This window comes from Stylophora pistillata, chromosome 1, assembly GCF_964205215.1.
Source record: "Stylophora pistillata chromosome 1, jaStyPist1.2, whole genome shotgun sequence".
Taxonomy (NCBI): domain Eukaryota; kingdom Metazoa; phylum Cnidaria; class Anthozoa; order Scleractinia; family Pocilloporidae; genus Stylophora; species Stylophora pistillata.
The window spans coordinates 22756797-22768177 of NC_142519.1; the positions used below are offsets into that span (position 1 = coordinate 22756797).

General features: G+C 37.9%; 2 protein-coding genes and 1 pseudogene across 2 annotated transcripts in view; 1 reads left to right on the forward strand and 2 right to left on the reverse strand.

The window, feature by feature from the left end:
* Positions 1–834, reverse strand: part of LOC111326409 (ras-like protein RAS2) — a 7997-nt gene extending 7163 nt beyond the window's left edge. Inside the window, exon 1 of the mRNA XM_022930399.2 lies at positions 383–834. Within this exon, the coding sequence (XP_022786134.1) occupies positions 383–566 (184 nt within the window). The 5' untranslated portion in view covers positions 567–834. The remainder of the gene's footprint in view (positions 1–382) is intronic.
* A 1204-nt stretch (positions 835–2038) lies between these two features.
* LOC111326408 (wee1-like protein kinase 1-A) lies at positions 2039–10821 on the forward strand. The gene is made up of 15 exons (XM_022930397.2): positions 2039–2700; positions 3212–3290; positions 3376–3487; positions 3983–4040; positions 4472–4593; positions 4751–4845; positions 5009–5060; positions 5570–5686; positions 6303–6388; positions 6492–6551; positions 8829–8878; positions 9134–9191; positions 9467–9556; positions 9719–9774; positions 10447–10821. Exons 1-15 carry the CDS (start codon positions 2198–2200, stop codon positions 10577–10579), a joined length of 1671 nt encoding a protein of 556 aa, XP_022786132.2. The 5' UTR covers positions 2039–2197; the 3' UTR covers positions 10580–10821.
* LOC111326410 (uncharacterized) lies at positions 7433–8085 on the reverse strand (annotated as a pseudogene).
* Positions 10822–11381: the final 560 nt, after the last annotated feature.

The following is an 11381-nucleotide window of genomic DNA, read 5'->3' on the forward strand; positions in this document are numbered from 1 at the left end:
CTCTGCCCATCGAGTCTCCATCAGAATATTTGCTCCCATTCCCAAACACGAAAGTGTGAAATTGAGGCTACCATTTCCATGGTAAATCTATCCGGTATCCTCAACGACGCTTCTGTTCCAAATCTAAAATACTCTTGTGTCTCTTCGTGTGTGTCAAAATCAGTGGAAAAAGAAATTTGTGTACAAATAGAGATCACATATGTTCCCCAAAAATGCTGAAAATTAATTACAAGGATATTGACTACAAATATTCTTCGATTTCCAGGGCCGTGCAGCGACTCGAATGCTGACACTCCCCAAGATCAACCCGTGTGATCAGTGTGATCTCGATGTATTTTATGTGGATGATTTCAATAAGAAACAACACAAACACTTCACTTACTGTCTAAATGGGCAACTTTTTCGTCGATGACACACTGTTTACGATAGCTGTCTTCGATCGTAGGATCATAGTCACTCACAAAATGCGATTGAATAAACTGTATAGTTAACGCAGATTTACCAACCCCTCCGCCTCCGACCACAACCAACTTATACTGTTTGTCAGCATCCCCAGGTTTGGCCATATCGTGAAATCTGCAAAAGCAACTTTTGATAACAGAACGAAGCCTTATATGAAGGCGAATACTCCGACGAGGTAAATTTGAAGAACTTCAAGGAGTGGAACACAACTTTGGGTGGAGGGGACAATTCTTGGCATATCATTGGTACCCAGTTCCTCCGGGACAGTAGAAGCCTTTCCGCGTGAAATTTGATCTCATAACCTTTCTCAGTCAAATTTTCGTAAATCGAAAACAAAACAATGTTCCGCCCTAGTAACTCTAGGATGCCATATCATTTCCTCTAAATATGATACATTTCGATTTCCCCCTAAAAAAAAAAATAAAAGCACACTTTGTCATCGGTATTTAGATTTCTCTTCTGTCAGTCATTGTCTTCAGACGCTCCCCCAACCTTCGCGACACATAAGTAAGTTACAGCCAAACTCCCCTCCAATTCTACCACTTCCCATCCTCAAATCCCCCCCCCCTTCCGGCTCTTTCCGTTATGGCAGTAACTGCGCTACTTGTCCCTACATCTCTGACGGACTTACCTTTTTTTCCACCGGCGAAAGACGTACTATTAAATCTCACTTGACTCGTGACACTATCTACTTGATTCAATGTAACCGCTGTAACTTACAATACATAGGAGAAACTAAACCACGTTTAAAAGACCGTTTTAATGAACACAGCCGTACCATTCATAAACCTAACTCTAAATCTAAACCTACTACAGTCGCAGAACACTTCCTTTCCTCTCCCAACCACTCTGCTTCCGACATGGAGCTTATCGCCATCGAAAAAGTGTTTTCCGAGAGAGACTCAATCCGCAAGGCCAGGGATGCTTTTTTAATTTCAAGAGGCAATACTATTTATCCCGATGGCCTTAACGCTCGCGAAGAACTGTATTAGTGTTTTTCCTTCTACTATTCTTACTTCTAGCTATTTAATTTATTCAATCTACCCCACTTTACTTCTATTTTTATTTACTATTTCTATTTTCAATTATCTCATTGTCAACCAAATTAGTTTTACGTATTTCCGCTATTACATCATACAGCTGTCTAATTACCACCTGAAGAAGGTTGGTTTGGCCAGCCGAAATATAGTGCTCCGTTTTAAAACTTATCTACGTTGTATCGGCCTTGCCTCTATATTTATATTCGTTATTTTGGGCCGATTAGATCACTGCTGATCCAACGTACAAGAGTAGGATTATCGTCCACGGTTGCTTGCTGAACATTTCACAGTTAAAAAAAGTCCTATTTTTTCCTAAAAAGGGGTGGTCAGAGCGAATCACTCTTCCGTTTAAATCTCTTTACTGAACGAAATACTAGACAATAGACGTTATGATAAAAAAATTTAAAAAAAATTACATAGATACAGATACATATCCAAGTTGTTTAATTGTTTCATTTGTTTGGATATCAAATGAATAACACCTTCCCGCCAATTTGGAAAGTCACATGACTTTAACGTTTATGATTGGCTAGATCAAACATTTGTTTGTTTCACAGCACCGTTGTACTTTACATGTTGCACACTTCGCCATTCATTCTTCACAAGGCCTTGGATTTCTCTTGCATTTTGCTGTACAGTTTACTTCCAAATCTACCTAAATAGTTTTTTAGACGCACTTATTACCAGTTGGTTCAATGGCGTGCACAAAGTCTCGACCGGGACGCCTTCCATTCGTCCTAGAAGAAAACGATTGTGAAATGGACAGGTCTTCTGCCGACGCAAAGAGCGGTTATAGTCCTTCTCGGCTCACTGTACCAGTATCGCCCGAATTCACGGACGAGTGTTGGGATCTTGGCTTTTCAAGTCCTTTTAGAGATTACATGTCGGATGAATCACCAGAAAAAGCCAAGATGAGTGGTTGTACCACTCCGCCTCTGTCGCCTCCCTCTCTGGGAGCGCTTCGATTGTTCGACTCCCCGCAGACGCCTAAAAGTTTGCTTGAACGTTCGTCTATGAATCGCACGATGGATTTTAAAAGGCCTGTATCGAGACTGCGCCATGGCTTACTGAAAGGTCGTGGATTTGAAAGTGAACCCCGAATGGGACCGCGATCTCGCCAGGTAACTGCAAATGTAAACCCGTTTACTCCAGACACCTCGGCCATTGGTGCGAAGCGAGCAAGAAATGGAGAAGGAAGGTTGGTTTCCAGACTTCTTTTTTTCAAGAAATGCAAAAACTGCATAAGTTTCTGAAACGATTAATGTGGTTCCTTTATTCCAAATTACCTGTTACGTTTACATCAATTTTCCAAGGTCTTTTGTTCATGCGCAGCTCAAAAAAAGTTTAAATTAAGTGTCGGAGGTGAAGGGGCGTCTCGGTTGGTAATTTCCGCTGACTGGGTTTGATTTGTCAACTGACGCCTAATTTTTTCCCAGTCATCGTTAAAGCATTGACAACCAAATCAGAACCGGACTGTCAGCTTCACTCTCCCCTTAACCCACACTCACCTCTGCATTCCTGTGTCACAAGTGAGACAAGTCGGCACTGATGCAATGTTTTCTTTTTCTTTTGAGAAAATTGTTTTCATAAAATTTATTATTGTGATTTGACGGTGATTCACAATGGAAGGGCCCATAACAAAGTAACAAGACCTTGACACTTCGTACGGTTTTGAGGATGGGCTAAAAGTGTAATATGATTATTTTCAGAAATGGTTCAATTTGTAATGATAACGACGATGAAGATGTGGACGACGATGATGATGGAATATTTGGAAATCCAGCAAAGGTAACCATCCAGTGGTGTTATGCTCTTTGTACCTTAGACACAATGAGCATCATGTATTTTACAACTCTTTTTCTTTGATCTCCAGAGGCTTGCACTCCATGAGAGTAACATTTCACGTTACAATGCAGAATTTATTGAAATAAGCACCATAGGTTCTGGCCAGTTTGGCTCTGTACATAAATGTCTAAACAGATTAGGTGAGCATCAAATTTACTGTTCTGTTTTGTTGAGCATATTTTTCATGTTTTCTGGATTGTCCCACTTGTCCTTTAATAATGCGAAAGCAATCATCATGGGGGGTACTTCTTAGTAATGGGCTAATGGTGATTTGCAGCTGGATGGCATTGCATTTTGTTAACTGGATTGACTAGAATAGGGTTTCTTTTTCAATTGCTGGTTTCACTGTTATATCATCATCAAAACCATTCAACAAATAAAGTCAAGAATAAAAGGGATAAAAGAAGATGAATATTCAAAGTCTTGCAAAGATTCAGGTCTGAGTGATGTTTCTTGCGGGAGATATTTGAAGAAATGTTGTACTCAAATTTATTAGGCTTTGCGTAGAGACATCATGTTTGTGTCCCCTCTATTATTGGCCAGAGAATAGTCTATGATGGGGTAGGGGGTCTTTGCATGTACAATGAGCTCAATACATAAATAGAGCTAATAAACAAATTTGTGTTTGATTTAAGATGGATGCATCTATGCATTAAAGCGGTCGCTGAAACCAGTAGCTGGTTCTATTGATGAGTAAGTACAAGAGAGAACAATCGGAGTGAGATTAAGATGAGAATACTGAAAGAAAGGATAAGAATTTCCAAAATTGTTGAAGTACTGTTTTGAATAACCAAGCTGTAGCTTCACAAGTCAGAATAATTTCACCTCTGTTCAGGGCTGCAAGCACAATTCAGCTTCCAGTCATCTCTTATAAAGCACTGAGCTACAACTGCTCTTCTGTTTGTATTGCCTTTCCCAGTTCTTTTCTACTTAGCTGATTAGTGTTTTGACCTTGCTCAAGTTTTTCTTCCCTACAGTGTCTTCCAAAATTGACATTGTCATTTTTGATAGCTGCAAGAATAGGTTACAACTAATTTTAATTTTTTTGGGCAGTTAACAACTTTGTTGTCCTTAAATTGTCAGCAAAAGGCAGTATAATGAGATTACCTTCTCTAATTTTACAGGCAAAATGCAACGCGTGAGGTGTATGCCCATGCTGTCCTAGGAAAGAATCCTCACGTCGTACGATATTACTCTGCATGGGCAGAAGACGGACACATGTTGATACAAAATGAGTACTGTGAAGGTATGAGGGACAATCATACACTGTATATCGTGTATTATTTAAGTAAAACCATTCTTTTGATGGGTCCCTGCTGTTATTTGTTGGGTGCATGGACTAATAGTATACAATTGGATTGTCATTTATTCTTTATCACATAGTCATTTTGACACTTTTTTAGGAGGAAGTCTGGCTGACTTGATTGAAAGAAATGCAAAACAAAATGAAACTATGGCAGAAGGAGAATTAAAACAGCTTCTTATTCAAACAGCTGAGGTACATGTGACCTAAACTGTTATTATTCTTGCATCGATGTAATTTGAGCAAATCCTAGTTTAATGGAAACTCAAGCAATAAATTAACTCAACCTGGACTCCTGGAGATAATGTGATCTGTGTGGTGGTACTAATCTGCTTAACTTACTCTTTTTTTTTTGTAGGGTTTAAAGTATATCCACTCATTGGCTTTGGTTCATATGGATATCAAACCTGGTATGTAATACTTAATGCTTTTTACATTCAGGGATATTTAGAGTCTGCAAGATTATTTTGATAAACATATCAACTCAGTTGAAATATGTAAATTGGTTATATCAACTCAGTTGAAATATGTAAATTGGTTACATCAACTCAGTTGAAATATGTAAATTGGTTATATCAACTCAGTTGAAATATGTAAATTGGTTACATCAACTCAGTTGAAATATGTAAATTGGTTATATCAACTCAGTTGAAATATGTAAATTGTTATATCAACTCAGTTGAAATATGTAAATTGGTTATATCAACTCAGTTGAAATATGTAAATTGGTTATATCCACTCAGTTGAAATATGTAAATTGGTTATATCAACTCAGTTGAAATATGTAAATTGGTCACCATAACGAATAAACATAGTTGATAAACATAGTTAGGCTTCCAGCATTTATATACTATATGCCATAAGATCACAATTAATTGTAATGTTTTCCACTGAGTCTTAATGCATTTGTGCCTTTCAGGGAATATATTTATTAGTTACAGCTCAGGTATTGATGAATGCAATCACAGTGGTGATGAAGGATTTGATGAAAATGACACCCCAGGCCCAAGGAAAAGAACACCACTTTACAAAATAGGTACATTGGATTTTTCCCTTAGAACCTGTTCAGAAGCTTTGCTTTACTACACAAGCTGTCCCTTAGAACCTGTTCAGAAGCTTTAATTTACTACACAAGCTGTTTTATTTGAATGAGGATAGATTCAAATTAATTGAGACTGGCTGAATTGATTCAGTTGCTGACCTTAATTCCAGCTAAACTAATGAATTTGATGCCTAAATTGTTATCATCTAAGCATGTGAGTTAGTTCATATAAAATATAACATCATGAGTCAGTGTCAATCAACAGCTGTCATTCTTGCCTGCCTCAAGTTGGAAAAGTGGCTGAGCCAATTTGAAGCCAAAACCCATGTTGGCAGGAAAATGCATGCACTATATTATGCACCTCAGCACAGACTCCACCGTCCACCCTATCTGTTTGAGTAGTTATGACTTCTAAACTCACTGGCAAGAATTTCATACTTCCTTAACTTTAGTTGAATGGGATTTCATTTGTTGAGAGATTATCCAATCAGCAGAGTGCTGCATAGTTTTGTAAATCTTACCTCTTTCAGCCTAACGGTTGAGCAAAAAAATTTGCAAATGTATATACTCAATTGTGTTCTATTTTTTTTTTTTTTTTTTTTTTTTTTAGGTGACTTGGGTCATGTTACTTCAGTGAGTAGTCCACAAGTGGAGGAAGGTGACTGTAGATTTTTGCCCAATGAAATACTACAAGAAGTAAGTAAACCTAACTACTCCTGATTCCTTCACAATAGTAAAATATGGATACCTCCCTTAGCTGTTTTCCTACCATTAAACATGTGCTTTGATTCCATTTTAGGATTATTCAGCATTACCTAAAGCTGACATTTTTGCTTTAGCACTGACGGTGTTTCTAGCTGTGAGTATACCCTTACAAACTCATTAACTGTTATATGATATCTAAGAATCAGTAACAAAGCAATGAAATATGTTTGGCCATGAAATCCTTCCTTTTTAAGACTGCAATGTGTCTAAAGGCCCGGCCAAACGATAAATGTTGGACGATCCAGCATGTTGGGTGAACCAACATTTTGTCATTTGGCCACCGTGTTTGATAACCACTCAACATGTTGGAACATGTTTGAAGCGGTATCAAACATTTGATCCAACATTGTCCAACATTTCTTTTGTTCATGTTGGATGTGTGAAATTTTGTTCGTTTGGCCAGTCTCAACAACATGTTGCATGCGCGTACTTGCGTTGTGACTGCAAACTCAGTCGTTACCATAGACACCATTGGCTTGCATCAGTGTGGTTTGAAAATGGCAGCCAGTGAGGAAGCAGCGCAGAATATAGCTCAAACTTCTAGCAAAAAAAAAAACACCAAAACAAAAAGCAAGATGTTGGAGCGACAAGGAAACCGACCGATTGATCGACCTATTGGAAGAGAATTAATGCTTATGGGATGTTTTTTGTGCCGAGTACCACCTGAAAGGCAAGAGAGAACGAGCATATTTTTTTATCAATTGGCAGCTAGTTCTCGAACAATATTCAATTTGGTAAAATAACCACTCTCTCATTGTCTTCGAATCCATTCTCTTGTTTTCCCTCATTTACTTGCTCTATCCTCGGTTTCTTCAAGCTCATCAAGCATTAATAACACTGATAAACAGCGCTTAAATTTTTCTGTCCTCTCCGCCATGTTTTAAACATCCGTGGATATTACAAGGTGATGTGCGCTGGGAAATATCCTTACCCACAACCCTATGCGTCCCATGTTTGATCAAACATGTTGAATGGATGTTTGGTATCGTTTGGCCACCCCCTAATTTACAACATGTTGGACTGTCCAACATGCAACAAACATGTTGGATCGTCCAACATTTATCGTTTGGTGGGGCCTTGAGACTCATTAACTATTAAAAACAGAAGGGGGGGAGGGTGGGTGAAGATGAAACATTGTTTCGGAAAACAAATGAGCTACGCATGCGTGTATGAATAAACTGACCTCGAGGAAGTCTGGGGATCAAAGGATGTTCACATTTTCATTGTATCAAAGCCCTCTGTGGCATTCTGCACAATAATAAGGAACTTCAGCAACTTGTACCACTTCCAAGAGGTGTGGTACACATCACTTGTTTGTTGACCGGACTTCTTTTTTCTTTCCAGGGCCTGTTCCCTCATAAATTGTGACCTGATAATTTTGCACTTGCTCTTGTAATCCTCCCGGCTGATGTCATATTTTTCTGTCATCAGTAGATCGATTTGCGAATATGCCACCTCCTTACTGTCACTATTCATGTAGTCCTTATGACCCACGTCCCAGAGACAAGGCCTTTCCTCATACAGAGTAATTAGCATTTCAATTTCTTCATCTTTCCAATTCCTTTCCCTTCCCTTCCCTTTCCCTTTCTTTGAGCATGACCTGCTTGAATTTCTTCGCAGTCAGCCATTTTAATTGTTGTCTGCTCGCCGCTGGTATGAAATATTTTTCAATGTGCGAGCAGCACTGGAAACTAATCAACATTGGCCCGGTTTAGACTGGAGACGGATCATCCGTCTAGGACGAGCTCGGGCAAGGAACGGTAGCTCATCTGATAATTCGTCTGTGTATAAACACGGGCAATCAGTTGGATCATCCATCCAGACGAGCTATCGCAATAGTCCATCTTGTCAGACGAATTATCATGGATAACTCGTCAAGATGGATGATCCGTCGCTGTGTATAAATTCAGAAAGAAGATGAACTATCCGCAAAAACTATACCTTTTCGTTGTGCTTTTTTGGAAATCCGTTCAGAAAACTCATCCAGTATAAAACACGGGACGAGTCACATGATACATTGGTAGTTGGTCTCATAGTCCTTCACGCATTTATACTAGACGGATGATCCTTCTCGACAGATGATCCATCTCCAGTATAAATCAGGCCATTGTTTTCATCTTGGCTAAACTGGGAAATGTATGTTTCAGATGCAAAATTTGTGTCCGGGAAACAAAAATGTTTTGTCTGCAGGCAAAAACAATTTTTGTTTCTGAGCAGCAAAATTTGTTTCCACAACATGTTTCCTGCACAGCTAAACTGGGAAACATTTACCTCCACAACAATGTTTCCGCAACAAAGTTTCCTAGTTTAGCCAGGCCTTAACACCCAAACAAAATAGAAAGTTAATATAATGCATGAATTTTCTCATCAGGGTGGAGGGCCAGAACTTCCAAAGAATGGTGAAGAATGGCATGAAATCAGGTATGCAGCTAACCACCCAGTAGTTGTCAGACGATAAGGCACTGAATGTTTCAACTGTTGCTTAAGAATATCCACTTTTTGAGGGTAAAAATTAATACACTACAACAAGTCTTGTTTTAAAATAAACCTCCTGCTTGAAAGTGTAGGGACCATATCTACAAGTAGATTTATGCACTGCCTTTTAAATTATACGTTACAGAAGTACTCCATTTTAACAAACAGAAAATGTAATTTTTTTGTTCTGTTCTTCCCTAGGAGAGGCCAACTAGAAAATCTGAAGCATATCTCAAAAGAAATGAACTCACTATTAAAGGTTTGTACCAGCTAAGGTTGTTATTCCGGTAAACCCACAAGCCCAAAATTATGGATTAGAACTTGATCCAAATCCTTAGTTACAGTTATTTTGTTCTGCCATTGATTTATACACATATCGTAATATTCACCTCTTTAAAGTTACCAGTATTAGGTCAACCTGAATCAATAAATATTTTAAGGTTGATTGAAGGTCAATGATGACTGTGAAAATGTTTGTGATCTTAATGAACAGATAGAATGGAGAAATCCTTACAAATTTACTCTTTGTTACAGCTAATGATTAACCCTTTGGCTAAAGACCGACCATCTGCCACAGCCCTGACACAACACCCAGTTCTTTGTCCTCTTGCAGCAAAATCCAAGGTAAGCTGAATAGTGCTGATCATCAAAAGTTCACTTCAGTGGACTCAAAGATATAACAGATAGATTTGTTTCATTCCCTCAGAGGAATTCTTCAGGGTTTTACAAGCAGAAAACAGTTTTTTCATTTAGCACTTCTCCATACTAAATTTTTCCAATTCACAGGCCCAACTCAGGAAGGAACTGAATGCTGAAAAATTTAAAAATGAAGTCCTATCAAGGTACAGTGAATTTCAAGTGTTAAAATGAAGATACAATGAATGACCCTGTTGTAGCACGCCAGGTGTTAAAATATATGAAAAGCAACCTTTAACAATTATTCCACAAGTGTGTGTTGGATATGAGATGATAGATAGCCAACAAGGCGCATAGCGCCGAGTTGGCTATAATCATCTCATATCCAACAAGCACGAGTGGAATAATTGTTTTATTAAAAAAACGCCCCAAGATATTAGACAAATCTTCTCAACTTTATTTTGTAAGAAGAAACCAGATGTTACAATGTACAGATATTAGATTATGGTATATTAGCTCATATACCATAATGGCTAAGCCAATAAAAAGTCTTGAATTGTATTATCCAATGATCCAGTTTTTAATAATAGTTGAATAGACCATGAAATCAGCATCTCAGTTTGTCCTTTTTATCTTTGACTTGATGTTCTTTCATGCCCAGGATGGTGGTTCAGAGAAAATATTTTTTTTAACGAATAAACAAAAATTTCCCAGCCTTTGCTTATCATACTGTCACTTTATGACTACAAATAAAAGCTAGACTACAAGCAGTGTCTCTTTTTGGCAAAGGCCAATAGATTACTTTGGGTAACTAAGGCAGCTGATCTATCAAAATAATATTGTAGATAAAGAACTTTTTTTATTTTTCCCTTTTTTAGAGAGCTGGAGGAGGCAAGAGTACAACAAAAGAACTCTCCACAGCGTAAAATAGGACTTGGGTCTCAAACCCGCAACTCTAGAGTTATAGGACAGAAAGTTAACAGAAGCATGAGTTTAAGTGTCATTATGTGAATGTTAATTGTTGTAAATAATGTTTTTACTTGTCATCTCAGAAATGTTTTACTATTTTTACAGGATCTTTTAACAGGATACCTTGAAATGTGGGCTATGTTGAATCGTTGATTTTCTATATTTTTACATAATTTTGTACAGGGGTTTTACTGAATCAAATAATTTGAAATTGAAACAAAATTAATTTTGAAAGGTTGGGCAACTTTAGGTGATATTGAAATAAAAATTTTTTAAAAAACATAGACATGTGTAATGTGTGAAAATTTATTAAACACCTAACAATCACCTGATAAATCTGAATTTAGAAAAACAACAGTGACAACTATTATTATCCAATTGGGCTTCATAGAGTACAAATATCATGCGATATTTGTGTTCCAGAATTATCCGTGAAATTCACCAGCACTGAAATAACAATTTGGCGTGTTGGATAATAAATCTCTTCTTAGATGTTTTGTTGTGTAGTATTGCTGCGTATTTTTGCTCATTTGTATTTTGACTCGCCCAATGAGCTCATCAATATACAGCACAACTCATAAAAATACTCAGTGATACTACCCAATAAAATGTCTAATAAGATATTTATGAACTTAATATTTGCATTAAAGATCGGGCAGTCACCTGCCACTTCTTGGTAAACCTTAACCCCTTGGAGGGATTAGCATCTCATTTCTCTGTACTGTATCATTGCTGAATCACAGGGGTGGATCCAGGAATTTTTGATTGGGGGGGTCCAAACTTTGGTTCAGAGAGGACTGTTGGACTCTTGAGGCAAATTGCATCTCCCCAACACCCCCCACAC

What these genes read in the sequence shown, in the direction of transcription:
- LOC111326408 (XM_022930397.2), top strand. Translation starts at nt 2,198, where the DNA reads ATGGCGTGCACAAAGTCTCGACCGGGACGCCTTCCATTCGTCCTAGAA. An exon ending in TCATATGGATATCAAACCTG is followed by an intron (nt 5,061 to 5,569) that starts GTATGTAATACT and finishes TGTGCCTTTCAG; the next exon opens with GGAATATATTTATTAGTTAC. An exon ending in AACACCACTTTACAAAATAG is followed by an intron (nt 5,687 to 6,302) that starts GTACATTGGATT and finishes TTTTTTTTTTAG; the next exon opens with GTGACTTGGGTCATGTTACT.